We start from the raw sequence: 23,801 nt of genomic DNA, 5'->3' as shown, positions 1-23,801 counted from the left end.
GATCTGCCCAAATCTCCATCAACCAAGCCAATTCTGCCATCAACCCATTGCTATTTAATGCCCATTTTTTTACGCTTGTATCTTAGAGCTTCTTTTCGTTTGCACCAATGATAGATTGAGCTGTAGAAACTCACCCCTTTTAGTTTTACAAACATACAAAGAACTCATCTTCATTTTCAATTTTAGCAACACTCAATGATCAAACAACTTATAATTGTTGTTGAACCTCTTTTTGCATCATCTTCTTTTTGTTGTCTAAATCTACGAGTACAAATCTCCTTGTTTTATGCCTTCTCTAGATATCTCCTTCATCAAAGAAAAAATAAATAAATTGTGCTATTTATTGTACTTTCAGAACCCCAAAGTGCTCTCCTTTACCTCGGCATATTGCATATTGATATAACTGATGCTTCAAGGAGAAGCACACTCGGAGAGATCAATTCCTGAGATCTCTCCGTTCCAGTTTCACTCCATATTTTTTTTCTTTATCCCTCTCCCTTTGTCAGACAGTTGATTTGTCTCTTGGTTCGAAGATAGTTGTGTCAATCTCATATTGAAGGGATTATTGATCGCATGCTCCATTACTTCAAGTTTTGTTTTGCCTACATGCATGCAAATATTATGTTTTTGTTTTATTACTCCTGTCTACTCGATTGTCTCCTGTATGTTTTGTTTACTAGACTTTCTCTAGTTTATCACAAGTTAGACATATACAATATTTATTCTCTAATTTGAGGTAGAGTGTTAAGAGTCATAGGAATAAGATTATTGGTGTAGTGGATTTATCCTATATTAGTATTTTAGATCATGGGTTTTTATACAATTAATGTGTATTCATACAATTTTCTATTTATGACGTGATAAAATATTCTTCTTCTTAAATTCTACATAAAGTTATATTGAATGAGCAAGACACATCCAAAACCTTTTAAATTCATTCTAATTTATATTAAGCAGTCTTCTTTAGTCTCACTTTATTTCTCACACTTTCAACTCTAACTAATTCAGCTTGGCCATTTATAAATTACATCGTTCATCTCATGGTATCATCCATCAGACTACTTGAACATAGATTTCCAGCAAAATGGGGTCACTGAACATAAGAATCATTATCCATAAGATTATTCACTCCTTATGTTTCATGCATGTGCATCATCGCTTTTGGGATGATGCAATTCTTACTCCCTATTTTGTTGTAGATATGTTCATAATTATATATGTTTAGCCCTCCTATACCTCTTATATCTAGGGAAGCTTGCCTTTCTCATGGTTCCTCCAATTTTTGTATCATAAAAATGTGAACCAGTTGTGATACTAACCTATTTTTGAGATGCCTGAATACTTTATCCACTTATGTACCATTTGGTCTCTGCTATTGGTAACTTTTGTTCTATCACCCTTGCCACTTGGTCACCAATGTACATATTTGATGATACAAAGAAATACTAGCAATGGAGGTACCTTCTCCATCATAGCACTTATTCCATGTTCCTACACATCCTTCCATGATTAATGTCCCTTTTGATAGGCATCAATGCACTACTCAACTTTTTCGTCTCATATTTCCTTCCGATCATTTTCTCTTTCTTTTGAAGAGTTTGACAGGCACCAGTGCACTACTCAACTTTTTCATCTCATATTTCCTTCCTAGTGCTTATAAGGAAGCCTTGTTGGACCTCAGAAAACAAGCAATGAACTTTTCTCAAGCAATGTCCGTTGACATTAAGCTCTAGTATATTTATTGAGTGGTAGGCAAGCTCAATCTCGATGCTCCTTTTAATTTTATAAAGCCTGATCAGAGTATCAATGTAACCATTGCTTGGCCCGTAATTGCAATCCGCCCCTTGAAGAAGAAGATAAGAGGCACAAAAGTTGACCAAAAAGTGAGGTAGTTCGCTAAGCTATATCTAGGTATTTTCCCGTTGATACTATAAAACTTTTTCACCTGTGGCAAAACTCAGTATCAATCCTTTTATCATAATTGTCATTCAGAGTCAGTTTATTTTGGTGATCTGTCTGAAACTGTGGAGCTACCTCTGTGTATGTTGCTTAGTATTACCATACTTCTATCCAAATACAAGTTGCTCTATTCAATATGACAATGGCATTCTTTTATATTTAACTAAACCAATGGACCTTAAATAAGGTGTGAATTCTTCAGTCAGCCACTATCATCTCCCATCAGAATGTATACAACTTCACTAGGAAGATAGCAAATGATGCTTACAGTAATCAAAATCTTATTGTCCACATGATAGATAACAAACTATATTTGAGTATCTTCGTCGCATTCATATGCCAAACTTATCATCCAATGATTTTTGCCTAAAAACAGGTATCTGCAAGCACTTCAGGGGCATATTTCAGGTAGCCTAAAATGGTGAGTTGGAACTTGCCAAAGGTCCTTTGCCCTGAAAATTTTACATTTACTTGCTCAGATTAGTTCCAAAATGACCTAGACTACAGGATCACACATGACTCAAATGCTTTGTCCATAAACAATTTTGAACTAAATTGTCCTACAAAAGACCATCCACGACATATATGATATTGGATCTCTCACCATCTAACTCATAATTTGGCAAAGAATTTGTATCCATTATTACAATAAAACTAATAATCTGACTTCTTTAGAATCATTAGGCAATCTGCAGTTTTCCTTGTTCCGAATGATTACATCCAAGTATACTCCTTTCTTACACCCTTTCCTTTTCATGACCTAGTTTCTCCTCCAACATTTGCTTTGTGTTGTCCATCACAACCAATTTGATCACTGACATCACAGAAGAATCAATCTACCTTATATATACCACATCACTCTTCAGATACATTACCACAATACCACTGAATATCAGACAACAGAAGCTTCATAGTGCAACCATGTTATGTTCCCGCATGAACTGCTTAGACCACTTTTGTCATGAAGATTTTCAATTAGAAAGAGGATATGGAATACACAACCATCTCTTGCCATCACTTGGAGCAACAGTGAACCATCCAAACAGACTCAGGAAGTACATTGTTTTGCCATATGATCCTCATTACAGGTATAATAACTCAACTATCGGTCTCCAGGTTCTGTTAGGTTCAAATTTCAAGAAAAAAAGTCATTTATTTTCTTCTTACCAACCATTTTCAGACTATGGGAGGTGTTTTTGATATTAATGGTTCTCTACTCGGCCTGGATCTGTCCGTTTGAGTTTGCATTTCTCCGAGACCTGCCAAGCACAATATTTCTTGTGGATAACATTGTCAACAGCTTTTTTGCAATTGACATTGTACTGACCTTCTTTGTTGCATTTGTTGATCATAAATCATATGTTTTGGTGGATGATCGAAAGAGAATAGCACTCAGGTTAGCTATTGGGACTACCAGTTGCATCATATTTCTTCAAATACCATGCTTAAAAACCATATGGAAATATGGTAAAAAATGATGTTTAGAACCCATTTCAACTAACATGTCCTATTCTGACAGGTACCTGTCCACATGGTTCATCTTTGATGTATGTTCCACATTTCCCTTTCAAATAATCAGCTTGTTCTTCAGTGGGCATGTTAACACCTTCTGCTTCAAAATTCTAAGTATGCTGAGACTCTGGCGTCTGCATCGAGTTAGTTCCTTCTTTGCTAGGTCTGCATCTTCTTTAACATCTTCCAATACAAAAAAACATCCATAAATAACCAAATGATTTCCTTAAGTATCTTCTTCAGACTCGAAAAGGATATTCGTTTCAATTACTTTTGGACAAGGTGCACAAAGCTTTTTGCAGTAAGCTTCCAGCATTATTTTCAAATCTTGTTTCAAGCAGCCACCAAATTGTTTGATGCAATTAACATTTTTGTACCATAGGTAACTCTTTTTGCAGTTCACTGTTCTGGATGCTTTAACTACATGATCGCTGATAGATACCCTGTCCCAGAACAAACATGGATAGGTGCAGTGAAGCCAAACTTCATGGAGGATAATCTATGGGTCAGATATGTAACAGCAATATACTGGTCAATCACAACACTATCAACTACTGGTTATGGTGACTTACATGCTGAAAACACCAGAGAAATGCTATTCTACATCTGCTGCATGCTATTCAATTTGGGTTTGACATCTTACCTGATTGGAAATATGACAAATCTTATTGTCAATGAGACCAGTCAAACAAAAAACTTCGTATGTTCTATGCCATTAGTTTTTAACTCTCTTATTTTCCTCATAAACTACGTCATATGCTTATTTATTAAAAAGGTAAACAAAGAAACTGCATAAAAACAAGGCCTACTTCAAGCAACTCTAGATCTGTCATAAAGAAAGCTGTTCCTCTAGCTGTTAACTTTTTTCGCAGATACTAGTTACTACATCTGTCCATCCTACATGTGTTTCACTCAATTCAGAAAAGAAAACACTTGTTAACTGCATTTGTTTGTTGGTCAAGAAAGAACAATAGGACAGCATAACATTATCAGACAATTTTACAATATGTTAATTAGTGATCATGTAAATCTACAGAGAGATACCATTCAGGCTGCTTCTGAGTTTGCAACAAGAAATAAGTTGCCGAAATATCTAGAGGAACAAATGTTATCTCACATATGCTTAAGATTCAAAACAGAGGGGCTCAAACAACAAGAGACACTTGACGGCCTCTCAAAGGCAATCCGTTCAAGTATAGCCAAGTACCTGTTCTTTCCCATTGTTCAAAGAGTGAACCTTTTCAAAGGTGTCTCTTTTACAGTCATTTTCCAACTGGTGAGGCTCTGATTCTATATGATAAATCCTAGGCAAATGAAATGAAAGAATGCACTGACAAGATAATCATGAAATTAGGTGTCAGAAATGCGGGTCGAGTATTTTCCACCTAACGAAGATGTGATGCTGCAGAATGAATCACCAACAGATCTGTATATAATAGTATCAGGGGCAGTGGTTAGTACTACAATTTTTGGGCTGTTTGCATAAGTGTTTTTGTTACAAAATAATTAGCAAATTCTATTACATCTTTTGTTGTTTTCTTATTGCAGGAAATGAGAACATATGTGGATGGGATCAAGAAGGTAAAACTTTTAGACCTGATCAATACAAAATTAACATTAACAGAGTGATAACTGCTTCACTCTTACAAATTTAGGTTCATGGAAGGTTATCCACTGGAGAAATGTTTGGGGAGATTGGAATACTCTGTCATGTTCCACAGCCATTTACAATAACAACAACAGAACTCACACAAATTCTTAGACTGAACCGAAGCACATTCCTCAACATCATTCAAGAAAGCAGGCAGGATGAGACTATCACCACAAGAAATCTTATTGAGGTACAATAAAGAATATATCAGCATGTAATACTAATAAAATAAGAAAATTCACACTTTTCCATCCCACAGTTGCATGCTTTTTTAAATATCATCCATAGTTTGGTGGTGAAGTTCTGTTAACTATTGATGGCTGAGGGAATAGAAAAAAACATGAGTGTCAATAGTAGTGGAGATATTCTCACAATTTTGTCATTTTGGGCTTATTTTGAAGAAAAAGTACAAATGTTTGGGCAAAAATGGAAATTTCTCAATACATTATTACTAATTCTTGCTGGAGATATAACCTCATGTTTTGCTACATTTGTTTTATCAGAGGTTAAGCCTGCATGAGAGACTATATCCTGGCATACAGAAAATTGATCCAGAAGAACTACTTAAAGAATGTTTCAAGAAAGAATCCAGGAATAGGAATGAGAACTACACACAAGATGAAGATGTTTATAATGTTAGCAAGCTCCATACACAGGAACAGATGAATGCAAGAAACAGTCATGGAAAGCTAGATATGAACAAGGATGTCGGTAAAGTTAATAAGCTTCAAGTTGTCGTTAACAATCAGAAAGTAGATCAAGCAGATAGACAAACTGTGTCACATGGAACAATCAAGGAAGGGCACCATGAGGCTGCTAAAACTCTGCTCAAACAAGAAACAACTATTGATAAAGTTAATGGTAACAGGTGGACTCAAAAGGACATGGCTAAAAAACATGAACCGAAAGGTGGTGCATCAGACTTTCTGATGAGGGACGGAAGTGGAAAAACGTTTGTTGGGGAACAGGACTTAAGATATAGCTGCTCACTGAAGAATAATGATGAAATGCTACAGACATGTTCGAAAATTGGAGTCCATGAATCCGCCAAACGAGTGGTTATTCACATGCATTCTCAAAAGGCAGACCCAGCGATACAGCTGATCCCGAAGATGATTAATCTACCTGATACTATGGAGGAGCTACTCAGAATCAGTGGTAAGTTTGATTTGAACTGATATAGACAATCATTCATTAATGATAGAGAAATTAATTAATTTAAAAAAACAAATATGACTCCATAAGTAACTTGTATCAGTGTCGAGGTTATACAGAAACAGGTGGTCAAAGACATATAAAAATCCCAAGAAGAAACCTAATGTTACAATCCTAAAGATTCCATGTCTCTTGTACCCATTGTTCTAATTATATCCGGAAAAACTGCAGGTGAAAAGTTCGTGGGATATCGTCCTATAAAAGTGTTGAATCGAGAGATGGCAGAAATTGATGAGATCAGTGTCATTCGCGATGGGGACCATCTGTACTTCCAAGAGTTTTGATGATATCAGCAAATGTGGCCAAGAGATTAAAATACATAGAACAAGAGTTCGACTACAAAGCATGTAACCTTGAGCGATATCTATAACAGAAGCTAAAAATGTAGCAGTACGATAAATTAAAAGCTCTGTTCTTATCAATTCTACAGTAATCACTATGGTTTAGCAGACATATAACGACCTAGCAAACTACAGGTACCGTGACAACATTGCTCGCAATGCAGAAGCAGATTGTCTATCAAGAGATAAAATTTCTAGCTGAAGATAGCATTTCCCTGAACAAAAGAACTTGATGGTCGAGAGCAAAATTTGAATGCCTCAATTTCTTTTTCGGATCGCGTACCTTCGAAGTCAGCGATCGGAGGTCCGCCGTCCGCCGAAGCTCGTCCCGCATAAAGATGATCCCGATGGCGATGAGTTTGGAAGCACATATGGCCCATTTGGCTTTTAAATGGGCTCAATGAATAACGAAATGTGGAATGGCCCATTTACCGTTTAAAAATATTAATTATCAAGTAAATAACAAAAATAATATAATGGGAAATAATAAAAATTCCGACCTGCCGGATTCGAACCAGCGACCTAAGGATCAGCTGCAACAACTACAGTCCTCCGCTCTACCAACTGAGCTAAGGTCGGTTGATGATTTATTCGATTTTATTTTTCTTAACTTTGTCTTATCGACATTAATACAACTTCCTAGCTTTGGCCATTCTTCGGTGCTTCTCCTCTGCCTGCAAGTTTATTTCTTCCTTCATTATTCCATTATTGCAGGTGGACTTGAACTCTCAATCTCCCGGCCTCTCTCTTTTTGTCTTTAGAGAGGAGAGGTGAGCTAGTTTTCCTTCCTCTTTACTTCAATTGGAAGGTAAAAACTAGCTCGCCTTTCTTAATTGGCCGGGACAAAGATTTGTAGCACAAGATAGAGCACGGCATAGTTTCTCTACAACTTGGAAGTAGGTCGATGATCTTCTTGTGAGCTCAACAATTATAGAGGAGAAGCATCGAGTTCGATGCACGTGATTATGATACGATGTGAGAATCAAGCGCAGAACTCTTAGTTTAAATTTAGATGGTGAAGAAGATAACTCAAATCTAAAAGATGAGAATGTGTTCTTAAAGAGTCCGGAACCAAGTCTAGGCACCCATTGAGTTATCTTTCATTGTTGATGTTACCTCAGGAAAACAGAATTTTGTTTTAGTATATTGCAAGCAATGTCATTGCTTGAAAATCAACCATTTGACCATGCCTTTGACACTAACCATTTCTCATGATATAATGGAAGGTCAAGGCTTGGAGAATCCCTCTATAAAAACACCACGGACGATCATTTTGATGTTGAAGCATTCTTTTCATCTATTCATTTATCAACAAATACAAGATCCTAGAACTAAAAGGTAGAATTGAAGAGTTGGATACCTAAAAAAGAAAAAAAAAAAAAAAAAAAAGGAAAATAGAATTGAAGCATCTGTTGTCATTTGGGAGAGAAAGATGGACAATAAAGATTCTAAATCATCTTGGAGTTCAGGTATTAGCATGGAGGAAAGAGAACAGTTTGAAGATAGAGCCGAGACAATATTGCTCATTATCAAGCCTAGATTTCCGGGTATTCCTTAATCTAATTTGGACATCAGTAAAATCCAATCTAACAAGGTATCGATGATGTAAACTAATACCATGTTCGACTAATATTAATTCTGAAATTTCTTAATTACTAATGATTCTCAATTTCATTGTTAGGACGTGGGATTTTCTAGCATGGGGAGCTACTCGGATAGAAAGTTTAGTTTTCACTGTCATAACCCGGATAGAAGATGTAATCCGTGCAGATGCTCTTATAGAGGTCCAACTTTTGAAGCCTCCAACACGCAGCTGAAAGATGATAAGGTCAGCACATCAGAAGCAAACAATGCCATGACACTCTCAGATTTCATGAGTTGGCAAATGGATCAAGAAAATCAAGCCAAGAAGGATGATACAATTGATTTGGAGAAAGTGTCAAAGACAGATGACTCAAAATTCATGAGGAAGCCTCTTAATATTATGGTTAACAAGAAATTTATCAGCATATTCAAACTAGAGACACAGGAGGCTTAAGCATCTGACAAGGAACAAATATGAAGAATAAAAACAAAAACATGATATAGTAGTTGTTTTGTTACGGTAGTTCTCACTTATTGGATTCTTAAATTGCATAAACAAGGAATGTTTTGTTAAGATACACTGCATAAACCAGTTGACAACTTAGAACTTGAATCACCAATGTTTCAAATTCAGGCAATCTTAGTTTCCTGAATAAAATGGGAGAACAAGCTTCCAAAGACCATGCAAGCACAGGAGAAAAACTAATCAGTGAGACCTAGTAGAGGTAAAATAATCAGTATAGAAACCGAACAGAAAAGAACTCATTGTTCAGATCGACTTCAATTTCTATCACATCATAGAGTAATCAGACAGGCATAGATTACAAAGATAATTAAGTATATATCAACAATAGAATTTAGGAAATAACCAAACTTGATTTATGTTTACAGAAGCCACTTATATCTTGTCACGAGGCCCTTTTGTGGGTGGTAGCTGAGGGCCTTTCTTGATGGGAAGCAGGTCACCGGAAGCCGAGGAACCCACATACGCTATCGTGAAGGCACCGCCTAGCAGCAAGAACTTGAGCAACAAACCCCTCTTGGTGAAAGGAGCTGCAAACGTCTCGAAGAACTTGCTCTGCAATTTCAAAAACTCTTTATCGTCATTAATTGAACTGCCGAGGGCGGTATCCTGCTCGATTTTGACCTACCTGAAGTGAGTTGTATGGCGAGGGGGCGTCAGTTCCGTAGAAGTCCCACTGTCCGGTGGTGTTGCCGAGGTCATCGAGGTCAAAATACACGCTTTTCTCGCCGTACTTGGCGACCACGGCGCAGGACCTATCAAGAACGCAATTTGATCACACCCAGTTCTTCTTGGAAACGCATGGCGGGGATTTGACACGAAAAGAGAGAATTTGCGGTCACCTGAGGCTGGTGCTAGAGAAGGCTCGGCGGGAGGGCTTGACGGAGAGCCGCTTCCCATTGAAGGAGCTTCCCGCGAGGCCCTTCGCAATGACCGGTTGAACGGCTGCCACGGCGGTGAGGGAGGCCATAGCTGCTTCTCTAAGAGGCGAGGCTGCTGCTTCTCTAAGTGGCCGTAGCTGCTATTTTGCTATCTAAACAGGGGTTGTGCGGAGTCCAAGCGTTTCGGATGGCGTTCGACGATGAAAGGATCCACTGAAGGAATGCCACGCGTTTCCAGTTGGGATTGGCCTATCCGTTTGTGGATACCGTACGCCGTGGGTTTGAGGCCAACTTGAAGCCTGATGTAGGAATGATTCCAACAACGAAGAGGAGGGAAATCGATCATAAGCTTGGCCCAAAACGTTCTTTATGGATGGAGCTTATCAAATGCGTATAAGTATCCATAAATCAAGTAGTTTATACCCAGTATAAAATAAAATTAGAAAATGTAACAGATGGGATGAACTTCTTGGACAATTAGGGTTTAAATTTCATCTAGGGCATGTCACATAGAAAACTTATAACATTGGATCGTCCCTTAAAATTCATTTTTCTGAATGAGAAATTTTCATGAGATTAGATTATATATATATATATATATATATATATATATAGTTGTGTTTGATTCTTGTGTTTAAATGTGCAGGAACTTAAGAACACAAGAAGTCAAGTGAAAGACGCAGCTAATGAAAAAGATGACACAGGAAATGAGTCAACGTGTTCGATGCATCCGAGAAACGAGGTGCTATAGATAGTACACCAGCAGACAATAAAGACGCGCACAACATTTCCGAAGGACGAGAAGTTGAAACAAAAGACTGCTCAAGGAGAAGGCCGAAGTTAGATTTAAGGTGAGCTCAATTCTAGATGGCTGGAAGATCATCTAAGGGATCGAAGAAGAAGTTGGATGAGTCGGCACGAAGCTGACTCATCCGGGAGCTCGGACCACCTTGGCACCAACTAGGCACCCTTTCAAGTCGTTGGCGCCTGGAGATACTACATTATTAAAAATGACTATCTAAACTAGTGGACTATAAATAGAGTTATAGTCTTTTTAGTTTAGAACAACACTTGACAACAAATGTTGTAATGTCAATTTCTTGCTTTGTAGGTTTTTTTTGAGCTTTCAACGTCTGTAAGATGCTACTCCGCCTTTATCGAAGGAGTCGTTTAGTGAACTTACTTTAATTTGGATTAGCAACCTCCTCGGCTATAAACCAAGTAACTCTTTTGCCTCTTATTCTTTAATTTATATCTATTTCTCTAACTACTTATCCTATGTTCATCTTTGCTAAACAAAAAAAACAAAAGAAAGTTTTAAATTTATTGATAAGACAATTCACTTCCTCTTGTCGGCCACATAAGACATACACAATGTGGTGCTGGTTTCAACAAACCATCACTAATGATGCTACTAATTTTATTTGTTGTTGGTGCTGGTTTGTAGAAACTAGCACCAATGTGGTGCTTATTTTTATAAACCATTACCAACATTAGTGTTGGTTTTTACAAACTAGCGACATGTTGGTGTTGATTTCAACAAACTAGCACCAACATTGGTATTGGTTTCAACAAACTAACACTAATATTGGTGCTGATTTCATTTGTTGTTAGTGTTGCTTTGTAGAAATCAACACTACGTTGATGCTAGTTTTGCAACTGACTTTATTTGTTGTTGGAGCTAGTTTCTACAAATCAAAACCAACGTGGTGCTGATTTTTATAAACCAACGCCAACGTTAGTGTTGATTTGTTAAAACCAGTACCACATTTATTGTTGTAGAAACTAGCACCAACGTGGTGCTTATTTATACAAACCAGCACCAATGTTAGTGTTAGTTTTATTTGTTGTTGGTACTGGTTTGTAGAAATCAGTACCACGTTGATAGCACTACTTTGCATGCAAGAGAAAGAAAATAGTTTTATGTGTGTATATATATATCAGTAAATCTTGTTGGTCAGAATCTGGCCAGCTAGAAATCTCAATTTTCCCATTATAATGCATGCTTGTACATACATGTAATTAATATATGCATATGATATTACTAAAATGTTCATGTACATGCATGCATGTATATATTCTGGGTGGCCAAATTTTAACCATTTAGCACTATCCTATATATATATATAGGGTCGACCCTAGCTGTGGGAACGCTCCTGCATCCGATCGGAAGAGATGGATGAAGCTGGACGACCATACATGGTGATGCTCTCCGTGGAGAAACTCGACGCTCTGATAAAGGCAAGAGTAGCTAGGCTCGTGGAGCAACAGGAGCAGAAGGCTCAAGTAAAAGGATATCGCAGCAGGCCGCCTCCACCTCTGGGGGGGCCGAGCGGCCATGGAGGACCGACCGGGAAGTTTCGCCATCCTCCTGGCCTTGATAAATTTCGACGAGTACATTGTATCCACCTCACTCCACGGGTATTCGGGAGTTGAGAAATTGAGTCAAATCTTATGCTGATCGGCAGGTTAGTTTTTCAGATATAGTTTCTTTCGGACATAAAATTCATCGTAATTTGCCGGAAGAAGGCCCCGAGCCATTCGGCCGGAGGTATAATATCCGAGTCAAGCGCTCGATAATGAAGGCCCCGAGCCGTTCGGCAGGAGGTATAGTATCCGAGCCAAAGGCTCGACAATGAAGGCCTCGAGCCATTCGGCCGGAGGTATAGTATCTGAGCCAAGCGCTCGATGCCGAAGGCCCCGAGTCGATAATATTCGGGCCAAACGCTTGACGAGGAAGACCCCGCGCCGTTCGGCCAGGAGTATGTTATCTGAGCCCAGCGCTCGACAAAGAAGACCCCGAGCCGTTCGGCCGGGAGTATGTTATCCGAGCCAAGCGCTCGACGAAGAAGACCCCGAGCCGTTCGGCCTGGAGTACGTTATCCAAGCTGGGTGAAAGGTGCGCTAAATGTAAATTTATATACATTTCAGTCGCCTATGTCCTTGTAATGCATGAAGCAAAATTATAAAGATGGCAAATATCTTCGTCGAGCGGCTATGTTAAAGTTAGCCTTTAAGGCCGTCGAGCTCCGACGTTAAATATCGAGAGACGAGCCGGCATCTATAAACTTCCGAGCGGAAGACCGTCGAGTTCCGACGTTAAAAATCGAGAGACGAGCCGGCGTCTATAAACGTCCGAGCGGAAGACCGTCGAGCTCCGACGTTAAATATCGAGAGACGAGCCGGCGTCTATAAACGTCCGAGCGGAAGACCGTCGAGCTCCGACGTTAAAAATCGAGAGACGAGCCGGCGTCTATAAACGTCCGAGCGGAAGAGCGGAAGACCGTCGAGCTCCGACGTTAAAAATCGAGAGACGAGCCGGCGTCTATAAACGTCCGAGCGGAAGACCGTCGAGCTCCGACGTTAAAAATCGAGAGACGAGCCGGCGTCTATAAACGTCCGAGCGGAAGACCGTCGAGCTCCGACGTTAAAAATCGAGAGACGAGCCGGCGTCTATAAACGTCCGCGCGGCTCGGGAAGCATCGTTGGCGGCATGGAGATCCTTCAAGTCTCCTTCAAATTTAAGCAGATCGGCCGAGCGGCTCTCCTTCTCGGTGGCCAGAAGGGCATCCAGATCCTTGATGCGTTGCTCCAGCCCTCTGATCTCCACCTTCATTAGGTCCATGTCGTCAATGGCCTGGCGCTTCCGAGAGGTCGCTGTCTTGATCTCTTTATCCCGTTGTTTGACCACAGCTTCAAGCCGAGCGACCTCGCTCGCCAGATCGGAAGCTCGTTTCCGTTCGACTTCCAAAAGCTTTTTGCTTTTCTCCAGAGCAGCAGTGGATTGCCCATGGTTCGCCTCCGAAAGTTTGAGTTTTTTCATTTCATCCTCCAGCTCAGCCAGTCGATTGCTGACTGCAATCTGCTCTACCCAACTCTGCGAACAAAGGTAGTTAAGTTAAAAGCTAAAATAAAAAGTATCAGTAAAGCAGAAAGGCATACCCCGGTCGCCTGCTGCAGGTTGCTGTCCCCTAGTTGACTGGGGGACATGAGCGCGATGCGTACGCGCACGTCCTCCCAAACTTTGGCGAGCGGACCGGTGAGGGTGATCTGCTGTTCGGGAACTGATGGCCGATCAGCGAACAGTAGGTATTCCTCCGAGGGAAATCTTAGGACAGTTTTAATCACCCTCGGGCCGCTCGAGTCATCTTGAGATGCAGCAGCATGGCCAGAGGACTCGCCGATCGGGACCGGACGGTCGCCCAGTCGCCTAAGACGATGTAGAGTCCGAGAGGTGGAAGGTTGCGCCTCAGTGATGGTCGGCGACAAGTCAAGCTGAGTCGGAGTGTGCTCCGAGGAGACCGCCTCAAAAACCACATGAGCATCATCGCCCCGCTCGGAAAGCTGCTCTCCTGGTGGAGGTTGTTGAGCGGCTTGCTCTAGCCGACGGCGTTTACGAGTCACCAGAGGGATTTCATCTGCCGATCGGCCCTCCTCCTCGGCATGCTCAGTAGTAGTAAGATCGAGTGCGGCGTCATCAGTGGAGATAGGGGCGGCCGGATCAGTGGGAACCATCTGAGTCCCCCCATCCCCTTCAGTTGTTGAGCCGGCCAGAACCAAACCCCGTTCAGCTGCCTCTTTGTCCTTCACCGCCTCAATATTGGCGGCTTTCAGCTTGAGCTTTTCGATTGCCTTAGCACGCCACATAACTTCAGCTGCAGAAACAAAGAATAAATCAGTTAGCACAACATAAAAAGGGGGATAAGAATCGCTTACTCATGCTGCAAGGCAGATCGGCTGGGATGGGAGACAAGCCAAATATGTACATTACTCCAGGAAGGAGCAACTTGTCGATATCGTAACGTTGGCCGACCAGCTGGTTGGCCGCATGAAGATACGCCGGATGGCTCTTGAATTTGCCGAAACCCGGTTGATTCGGCACCGCCGTCTGCCACTTCGTTCGGAAGGCCGGCCGTTCGGGGAGACGCATAAAAAAGAAATGCTTCTTCCAATGCTTATTGGAGCTCGGCATGTTGGTAAATAGGATGAAACCCGACTGATCCGGTGGTCAAGGCAGGGGACCTCATTGCAAGAGGTCAGCGCCACGTGGAGATCAAAGGGCCGGGGGGTCCACCGGAGGAGGATGAGCCGACCGGACTCGGAAGAAAAGGATAGACCGATCGGCTAACCGAGAAGCATCCAACAGTAAAAGGTGCCCTGACAGGGGTCGGGGTTCCGACGCTCAGTTGAAACAATGTCTAAGGGTAAAGGAGAACAGGAACATCTTCTGACAACCGTCAAATCCTATGGTTAGGCCATACTCCCAGTCTGACAACAAGGTGTTCTGCTGTCCCATCGAAGACGTGATTGGACTGTAGCAGTATGGCATCAGGTAAGCATTCTGACAGACACATACCGAAGTATGGGCTACGGACATGTATGTGCCTCGGTGGACGCACAGGAACCTTTTCACCATCCTATATAACGAGCCTCATACTTTGCCGGAGGTACGCGTGAGACATCTTTGGAGCTACTTTTTCCACCATCTGCTTACCTGACTTGAGCGTCGGAGGGTCGCCGCCGGGAGCCCCTTCCCGGCCCGACTTCTGTGCAGGTTCGACGGAGGTTCGTGCGACCAGTCGAAAATCCACGCCAGCTGCCGGAAGCGCTACGTGCCCAGCGTCCGTTGATTCGGCATTCGGACAGGATCATCGACCTAGATTGAAATATGAAGGTTCCCCACTCAGATTGTTTGGGGTAGAAGAAATAGTGGAAGACTTGGGGTTCAAGGGGATATCATTCAATTTGAAAAGGACTATCACCCCGCTCAGCAACCTAATCGAGTTCGGGACTAATTGGCCGAGCGGGAGGTGAAAGTGGTTGCATATTTTGATGATGAACGGATGTGGAGGAAAGCGCAGCCCGGCCAAAAATTGATCACGGAAGAAGCAAATGGTGCCGGGCGGCGGGTCATTAGGCCGATCGGAAGGACTAGCCACAACTATCTCATGGTCAGCCGGAATTTCATACGTTCGAATGAGACGCAGTGCGTCTTCTTCATCGAATCGGCTCTCCATAGTCGTATACCAGAGACTAGGAGCGCCGACTGTATGAAGAAGAAGGCGGCGGAGAGAGGGGGCCGCAAGATTTATAACGTTTGCCCCGTACGACCTTAGCCGTCCGATTCAGGTCGTGAAGAACGAGGTCATCATCCAGCCGTTCATTTCAAACGGCGGCTGTCCCATCGGAGGTGACGCCACCGCCATACCCTGACAAAAGAAAGATTGCCACGTGTCAGCAAGATACGGGTTACATTTAATGAGCACCTTGTATGTACATGCATGCATGTATATATTCTGGGTGGCCAAATTTTAACCATTTAGCACTATCCTATATATATATATAGGGTCGACCCTAGAGTTTGAAAGGTCCGGTGTAAGAAAATAAACCTTTTATATTCATATAAAAAATAATAAAATCATTGCTATAAAAATAATTTGATTAACAAAACACATAAATTAAACTTGTGTTTAGAGATTTTTCTTAAGACACTATTATAAAAGTGTTTTAGTATTTACTTTAGAAATATATAAAGATTATATTTTAACCCATCCTTTTAAAAGTGGGTCCGTCGGAGGCGGAGCTCTGTGCACTGACCCAACTTGACCATCTAAGATTGACTCTGTATATATAAAAGGCTTTAATATGCATTCCACTTTATGTTGTATACCTATGCACACTTAGTATATATTTTTTTAAAGCTTAGGCTAAAGCTTTAAAGTTTAGGGTTTAAAATTTAAGATTTAGGTTATAGTATTTAGAGTTTAAACTAAGTGTGCACGAAATGTACAATATAAGGTGGATAGTATATCAATTTTGTTACTCTACTTTATATATATCTATAGCCCAAGTGACTTTCAAGCATCCCATGTACTTAATCGCATTGCACATGGAACCTACTTAGAATATCAAAGTCCAATATAAGATGTGACTCAGGTATCAAAATCTTTTATATATATATATATATATATATATATATATATATAACAAAGAAACTTTTGAAACTTAATTATCAGTTTGGATATCTTGATCCATAATTCTTAATTCCCTCTTGATCCTCTACCCATTTTGGATACTAATTTTTTAATAGATTCATTAAAAAGGTGAAAAATCTAAAATACCTTAATTTCGAACTTAAATTATAATTTTTTAATATTTTTTTACTTTATAAATGTATTTAATGAGATTTTTTTTCCTTTTTTAAGATCAAAGTTGAAAAAAATCTAATTAAATATATAAGGTAAAGGAAATATTTAAAAAAAATTAATTTATACATAAAATTAAGGCATTTTAAATTTTCAGTTTTTTTTAAGGTAAATTTATTAAAAAACAGCATCCGAAATATATAGGAACCAGTCCGAACACCGGCTTAATTATGAGGGCATCTGCAATGGGAGATTTATAACATGCAATATATGCTATAAATCTCTCAATATAAACCCTTTATCCACTATATAGGTGGGGTTTATAATTTTTTTTATAAACTTGTATCAAAATCTTGGGATCAAATTTATAAAAAAAATAATGGAAAGATGATAGAGAGAGAATTTTAAAAGAAGTGGAGTTTTAAAAATTGAGAAGTTTTATGATAATAGAGAGTGATTTAAAAAAAAATAATTTTTTAATTTTTGATATGATAATAATATGATAAAATATAAATTTTTTTTAAAGAGATTTACTATTATGGATGTCTGACATAAGATAAAGGTCGTTTAAGGCCAACTGCAACGCTATTAACGTGTCATGCGTTAATAGCAATATAGTATTATATTTTTTCAATCGGTAGGCATTTAACGCGTTCAATTCTTTGAACGCGTTAAATGCTACAGTGTATTACCGTACATCCACGTAGGTATTAACGCTGGAATTTTAACAGCGTTGCAGATGAGTCCAGATCCTCTACGCCCGCCTCCCGTGCGCCCTCTGCGCCAGTCGCTACGCGACAAAAAACCCACGCGCTAAGCACGTGCGTTTCTCATCTCCAGTAATAAAACCCAGCTCCAACGCACACATATCACTTCCTGCTGATCGGTCTTGCTGACCGATCAGCATTCCAGCAGGAAGTTATTAACCTTTTTAAATTTTTTTTTCTTTTTTTTTTTAAAATAAAATAATAAATAAAAACGTTTCTAATACATATAATAATTGTACAAGTCCAATATACTTCGATCCATATTAATCCTAATAAAAAATAGTAAATACTAATGTTATATTTTTGTAATATTAGGAATGTTATATTTTTGTAATATTAGGATAATTAGCAGGCATTAACGATCAGTCTGCTGATCGGTCTGTGGACCGATCAGCCTTCTGTGGATCGGTCCACAGACCGATCCCCCTATCCTTCCGTCGCCTCCGTTGCCTGCTGTGGATCGGTCCACAGACCGATCAGTAACTTCTCGGTGGGTACTGATCAGTTACTGATCGGTCTGTAGACCGATCAGTAATTCTCGGTGGTTACTGATCGATCTGGTGACCGATCAGATAACCACCTGGCTTTGAGTTCACAATATGTTTCTGAACTAAACTTTCAATATGATGGGTGACGTGATGAGGAACTAAAGTGTGAGCCTGTTGAACAGATGCCATAATGTTTTGTGGATAGTTTTAACAAAACATAATAGTTCAAGTTAACAGTTTTCTTATGCTCAATATAAGATTCATGGGCATCATTCCACAAAATTTAGGAAACATGGGCCTGTGGTAGAATTGATCGAAGATAGGGGTCAATTCGAATCACTGAAAGTGTTACACCATTTTCAAAATAAATCTTATGTCAAACACAGTAATATTTTTGCCATTAAAATCTTGGAAACTGAACAAAGCTGAAGGAGAAAAGCAAGAGCATAGCGTACAACAAATTATGCACCTTTAGTAAGTAGTTTACACAGCACATAATAGATGATACAAAGTCGCGAAGTTCCTCATAGCAAGTAGCCACAGTTCAGCAACCACCACCTGTGACACTGGGGGTTGCCTCTTCAAAGGAATCAAGTTTCTTGGCCGTGCCATTTTCCAGCAAGTAGTGTCTCTCGATTACTGGCATTGCCAACATGATGGCACGCATCCGGATATTCATTTCATCAACCTTTTCAATCAAAGCATCGTTGGTGAACATGCCACTCAAGACACATGTAATTGTCCTCCAGCTTTCCAGTATTGGCAAGACTATGATTAAGGCGGAGGCAATAGAACCCCAGGCGACGGCAATGATTGCCCAAAATGTGAAGTAACCCAAGCTGAACTTTCCTACACAAGATAGAAATAATATTGAAAAGACAATATACTTACATCAAATAGATTTTTAACACGAATGACAAGTACTTTGTGTTCATTGTAAAGGATCGTCAATAATATTAATGAAACTCAAAACACAAAACTGTATGACTTGAATCAAGGAACTAGCCATTACTAAACATCACCAAAAGGAATTGTATAATAAGAACTAATATTTTCAACAAAAAAAATCCAATTGAATTGAGAAATTTGTTTATATATGGAAGGAAACAATCTGTGCAGTTTAGCATATACCTACATAATACATGTAGCATTTCTAACTAAGGCAGTTAATTTGAGGTGTACCAAATTCCTGCTACATAAGCAATCTTACACTGTAACAAAAGATCGAGAGGTACCTACAGAAGAAGAGGTACCATATTTTTCCTATTTGTTCAAGAGGTACCATGTTTTTCCTTTCGATGCCCGTGCTGTCCGCCTGTATTCAGAATATGCCCACATGTAAACATCATGTCACCTATAAACTTGATATGTGAATATTGGTAATAAAACATGAGACTCACCGTGGTGTGGAGCTGATGTACCAGGATACTCAAAGAGTGGATATCCAGAAGGTGGATAACCAACTGGAGGATATCCCGAAGGTGGATAACCAACTGGAGGATATCCGAAAGGTGGATATCCAGATGCGGGATATCCTGACGGTGGATATCTAGTAGGTGGATGTCCTGGAGGAAAAAATCTGGCAGGCGGTATCCAACAGGTGGTATCCAGCGAGTGGTATCCAGTAGGTGGATATCTTCGCTGCAAAAGGGGAGGGGGGAATATAACTATGTGAGAAGTAGAGAGTAGGCAAAGCAATAATAAGCAGATTAGGCAAGACAATAATACTCATGATATATTGTAATAAACACATAATGTAAATGTCAAACTATCATAATAAAATATGATAGCAGGTGGTATTCATCTTACTTGTTCTTCGTTTAATCTGTTGTCCAAAGCTGATATAGCAGTCTGAAATTTTGAAGTTGAGGAAGTCACCTGATAATAATCACTAACAAAGTTAGCCTGAGATAGTTGCCTGAATTTATTAATAAATATTTAATTTTGGAATGTTAAAAAATAAGTAAACCTGAGATAGTTGTGTTGGCAAAAGTGGTGGAAATTGATCTTTTATATTGGGATCTTCTATACCCTATTAAAAAAATAAAATTATTTAATTCTATATGCTTTTTAAATGTAACATCAAAAAAAAAAAATCTAATATTAGTAAGAATGAAACCTGAACAATTGTTGGAGTTTGGTTAGTTTTGCTTGCCCCTTTCTTTTTTCTAGAAATTTGTTCTATGCCTCTTTTCAACCTCTTGCCTGAAACTGTTTTCTTTTTAGGTTTAATTCCTTTGACTGTAAGATCGTTTCCTTCACCAATTTGATACTCTGTTTCATTCAAATTTCTTGTTGTGTCATCTAGAGATTGAACCAACTGACTAGCTTCTTGGCTAAGATTTGATTGATGCACAATTGATTCATTAACTTGTAATTTTTCATCAACCATCTTACATAAGCTCAACATAGCATTTTTAACAACCATGTGGGTGTCATCCCTTTCTGCTGCTTTGGTAACCAATTGAACAGATAACCCACACAAATCTCTATATCGCATATTGTGAAGAATTTTTGGATCCAAACTATCTTTGTTCACAATTGTATCATTACCTTCAAAGTATCCACCTTTTGCATTTCTTGTCCATCTTTTCAAAATATACTCATTTGGGATCTTCATAATATTTTTCATAGAAAATATTCTCAAAATATGATAACATAAAATCCCAGCAAATTCATATTTTCTACAGCTACAACTGCACTGAATTTTTTCAGAAGATGAATAGAGTGTAACTATATGATGGTGCTTCTTTTTGTGCGAAGTAACTTTGTATGTTGCATGTGATCCAACAATCTCACAAATTTCTACAATAGAATCATGAGATTTATACCATTCTTTTTCAAAACACTTGAATGCCTCAGGAGTATAAGTATAACTAGCATGTTTTAATATTTCAACCGGATACAATAAACATGGAACACTTGAATTGGATCTAAAATCTGCTTTTAACTCTTCATATCGACGATCCTGAAGCAATCTTTCGAAGTGATTGAAAAACTCTAAAAACTTATGCTGATAAGTGACATACCTTTTCAAAATGCTATTCATGCTCTCACTTCTTTGGGTTGTAGTCATATCCGCACAAAATATTTGTCTTCCATATACTAACGCCCATTTTTCCTTTATGCTAAACAAACGTCTCAACCAATCATTATCTTCAAGTGCATACTTAGTCAACATCAAGTTCCAAGTAGAAAGAAAGTCTTCCTCTTCATCAAAATCATATATACAAGAGGCAAAATCTTTAGCAAACTCTTTGAATTGAGAAAAAACTCCACTCAAATGTATTGCGGCATTTTGATAAATGTGCCAAATGCATAAACGATGATGTGTTTCAGGCCATCTGGAAGCTAAAGCCTTTGCCATTGCAGCATCTTGATCTGTAAGAATAGTTGTTGGTTTTTTCTTAGACATAGCTTTAGTGAAGGTATCAAACAACCATTCAAATGACAAAGTAGTTTCATCATATAATAAAGTTGCACCAAAAATTATGGATTGCTTATGATGATTAACACCCACGAACAATGCAATTGGACGACCTTCATTGTTCTTCCTATAGGCTGTGTCAAAACAAACAACATCTCCAAAATTGCCATAATCAGCTCTCATCTTAGCATCAGACCAAAAAATGTTTGTGATCAAATCATCTTCATCAACTTGAATAGCATTAAAAAAATTTGGATCATCACATTGCATTTTCTGCAAATATTCTAGAACACCTCCTGTATCCCCCACTCTCATATTTCTTGTTCTTTTAGATCGCAAGTAGTTCTTATAGTCTTCAGGAATAAACCCTAAATTCTCCCTCCCACCTGCTTGTCTCATCATAAGATCATGAGATGCTTTTGGGGGGATTCCCACCTCACTTGCCATCTCAATTTGTATCGCTGCAGAAGAAGATATGTTCCTATGACATCTGTAGAGATGTGTTTTGTTTGAGCTTGAAAGATAATGATTATGCTCTTTAATGAAGTTCACCACACAAAACTTGTCATTATTTCGACAACTAATCCTCAGTTTAGCATCACAACCAAATCTTGTCTCAGCACGACTTTGCTTCACATAAATATCTCGTTTGTCCTTTCCCCTTTTTCCTTGTGCACTACAACAAAACATCCTGTCAATTAATCTGCCCGAATTATCATTATGGGTTCTTGTCCTTCGTATGCCAAATCCAACTTGTTTAGCATATTTCAAATAAAAGTCATACGCTTTCTCTTCTGTTTGAAATTTCATACCAATTTTTGGCACCAATTCATCTGTGCTTAATGGGGGGGAAATCTCTGTATCATCTTCATTGCCTTTAAAATTAATCAATTAATGCAAACAAATCAATTAACAATGCACATAGATAATCAAATTATGTAAAAAACGAAGTATATAAAGTTCAATATAACGCACTATAAATCTTATTACCTTCATCAGCCCTTTCTTCTATATTAACTTCATAATCACCACAGCTTTGGTTTGCTTCAGAATACTCTTCAATTGACTCATCAAAATTCAACCTACGACAACTCGTAGATTCGCCCTCCATGACTTAACAAGAACACCTTTCAGAGGATACTTCTGATCTGTTCTACAATCAGTATTAAGTAATATCAGTTTTATTATTAACAAATAGCAATGAACAACTTTCTAGGAAACTTAACATGTGAAAAAATGTCACAGAAAATCCTGAAAATGTGCAAGCACTTCAAGCTGATCCAGAACAATGGACCATATACTGTAAAGTGCTGTGCTTTCAGTAATCACAACAGGTTTCATTCACAGAGCGCGAGGCTGCGGCCAATTAGCAAAAAAATTCAAGATTTGAAGCAGTAATTTACCATTAGTTCAACTTAAAATTTTAGGTTCCAGTTTGCATGAGCAAGTAAGATAAACAGAGAAATAATGAGGTTTCCTACTCCAACATAAGGATCAAGCATGTCCTTAGATACAAAACCAATATCTAGGATTTTAGTAACATGGTTGAGCACAGGATTTTTCTGTGACATTTACAAAATTAGAAATGATAAGGAAGTTATTGAAACATCAATGTAGCCACCCAAATATCAAGGCCAACTAAAATTCATAATTCGTTATGATGCAATCTTTGTTACCTCCGGGCGAAGAGGGCACACGGGGCAGCGGGCGCAGAGGGCGTAGAGGGAATCGGCGGAGAGCTAGGGTTCGCGAGGTCCTGCGGTCGTAGGGAGCTCCGTCTTCAGCTGGAGAAGCGAAGAGAGCTCCGTCGTCGGCTGGAGAAGAAGCAGAGAGGAGAAGCGGGCTTTTTCAGCCGACTGATCGTTAATGCCTACTAATTATCCTAATATTACAAAAATATAACATTAGTATTTACTATTTTTTATTAGGATTAATATGGATCGAAGTATATTGGACTTGTATAATTATTATATGTATTAGAAACATTTTTATTTATTATTTTATTTTTTTTAAACAAAAAAAGAAAAAAAATTAAAAAAAGTTAATAACTTCCTGCTGGAATGCTGATCGGTCAGCAAGACCGATCGGCATTCCTGCCGATCGGTCTGCTGACCGATCAACATTCTTGCTGATCGGTCAACAGATCGATCAGCAGGAAGCGATATGTGTGCGTTGGAGCTGGGTTTTATTACTGGAGCGGAGAAACGCACGTGCTTAGTGCGTGGATTTTTTGTCGCGTAGCGACGGGCGCAGAGGGCGCACGGGAGGCGGGCGCAGAGGATCTGGACTCGTTGCAGATGGCCTAAGA

The 23,801-nt window shown here is 39.2% G+C and overlaps 3 protein-coding genes, 1 long non-coding RNA gene and 1 other non-coding gene across 6 annotated transcripts; 1 reads left to right on the top strand and 4 right to left on the bottom strand.

Moving 5' to 3' along the window:
- The first annotated feature begins 2,880 nt into the window (after positions 1–2,880).
- LOC122016736 (potassium channel KAT3-like) lies at positions 2,881–6,720 on the top strand. 2 transcript variants are annotated; one of them, XM_042574128.1, is made up of 11 exons: positions 2,881–3,047; positions 3,140–3,355; positions 3,551–3,634; positions 3,715–3,772; positions 3,854–4,171; positions 4,508–4,747; positions 4,826–4,924; positions 5,020–5,052; positions 5,127–5,312; positions 5,626–6,280; positions 6,509–6,720. In XM_042574128.1, exons 1-11 carry the CDS (start codon positions 2,881–2,883, stop codon positions 6,619–6,621), a joined length of 2,169 nt encoding a protein of 722 aa, XP_042430062.1. In that variant the 3' UTR covers positions 6,622–6,720. The 2 variants fall into 2 exon arrangements, with proteins under 2 accessions (XP_042430062.1, XP_042430061.1); XM_042574127.1 differs by having other exon boundaries at positions 3,479–3,634.
- LOC122016737 lies at positions 6,340–7,033 on the bottom strand. Its single transcript, XR_006121180.1, has 2 exons — positions 6,962–7,033; positions 6,340–6,600 (listed from the first exon to the last, which is right to left on the bottom strand). It is a non-coding gene; the product is annotated as an uncharacterized LOC122016737 (long non-coding RNA).
- A 139-nt stretch (positions 7,034–7,172) lies between these two features.
- Positions 7,173–7,257, bottom strand: TRNAY-GUA. The gene is given in 2 exon segments: positions 7,173–7,208; positions 7,221–7,257. It is a non-coding gene; the product is annotated as a tRNA-Tyr (tRNA).
- A 1,758-nt stretch (positions 7,258–9,015) lies between these two features.
- On the bottom strand, positions 9,016–9,829 carry LOC122014415 (photosystem I reaction center subunit VI, chloroplastic-like). The gene is made up of 3 exons (XM_042570643.1): positions 9,628–9,829; positions 9,414–9,540; positions 9,016–9,340 (listed from the first exon to the last, which is right to left on the bottom strand). The coding sequence occupies exons 1-3, from the start codon at positions 9,753–9,755 to the stop codon at positions 9,161–9,163; spliced, it is 435 nt and encodes a 144-aa protein (XP_042426577.1). The 5' UTR covers positions 9,756–9,829; the 3' UTR covers positions 9,016–9,160.
- An 11,183-nt stretch (positions 9,830–21,012) lies between these two features.
- LOC122015688 (protein FAR1-RELATED SEQUENCE 5-like) lies at positions 21,013–22,604 on the bottom strand. The gene is made up of 4 exons (XM_042572704.1): positions 22,484–22,604; positions 22,278–22,368; positions 21,096–22,169; positions 21,013–21,034 (listed from the first exon to the last, which is right to left on the bottom strand). Exons 1-4 carry the CDS (start codon positions 22,602–22,604, stop codon positions 21,013–21,015), a joined length of 1,308 nt encoding a protein of 435 aa, XP_042428638.1.
- Between the last annotated feature and the right edge of the window lie 1,197 nt (positions 22,605–23,801).

This window comes from Zingiber officinale, chromosome 8B (genome assembly GCF_018446385.1).
Source record: "Zingiber officinale cultivar Zhangliang chromosome 8B, Zo_v1.1, whole genome shotgun sequence".
Classification (NCBI taxonomy): Eukaryota; Viridiplantae; Streptophyta; class Magnoliopsida; order Zingiberales; family Zingiberaceae; genus Zingiber; species Zingiber officinale.
This window is presented reverse-complemented; position numbering and strand designations above follow the sequence as displayed.

Bases quoted from the DNA above. Each gene is read 5' to 3' on its own strand.
- LOC122014415 (XM_042570643.1), bottom strand. From the start codon at position 9,755: ATGGCCTCCCTCACCGCCGTGGCAGCCGTTCAACCGGTCATTGCGAAG. The intron at 9,541-9,627 runs GTGACCGCAAAT...CGTTCTTGATAG, and splicing joins TTCTCTAGCACCAGCCTCAG to GTCCTGCGCCGTGGTCGCCA. The intron at 9,341-9,413 runs GTAGGTCAAAAT...TTGAAATTGCAG, and splicing joins CGCCATACAACTCACTTCAG to AGCAAGTTCTTCGAGACGTT.
- LOC122016736 (XM_042574127.1), top strand. From the start codon at position 2,881: ATGTTATGTTCCCGCATGAACTGCTTAGACCACTTTTGTCATGAAGAT. The intron at 3,048-3,139 runs GTATAATAACTC...AACCATTTTCAG, and splicing joins CCATATGATCCTCATTACAG to ACTATGGGAGGTGTTTTTGA. The intron at 3,356-3,478 runs GTTAGCTATTGG...CTATTCTGACAG, and splicing joins CGAAAGAGAATAGCACTCAG to GTACCTGTCCACATGGTTCA.
- LOC122015688 (XM_042572704.1), bottom strand. From the start codon at position 22,604: ATGGAGGGCGAATCTACGAGTTGTCGTAGGTTGAATTTTGATGAGTCA. The intron at 22,369-22,483 runs GTAATAAGATTT...TTAATTTTAAAG, and splicing joins AGAAGAAAGGGCTGATGAAG to GCAATGAAGATGATACAGAG. The intron at 22,170-22,277 runs GTATGACTTTTA...GTTTTGTTGTAG, and splicing joins TTTCAAACAGAAGAGAAAGC to TGCACAAGGAAAAAGGGGAA.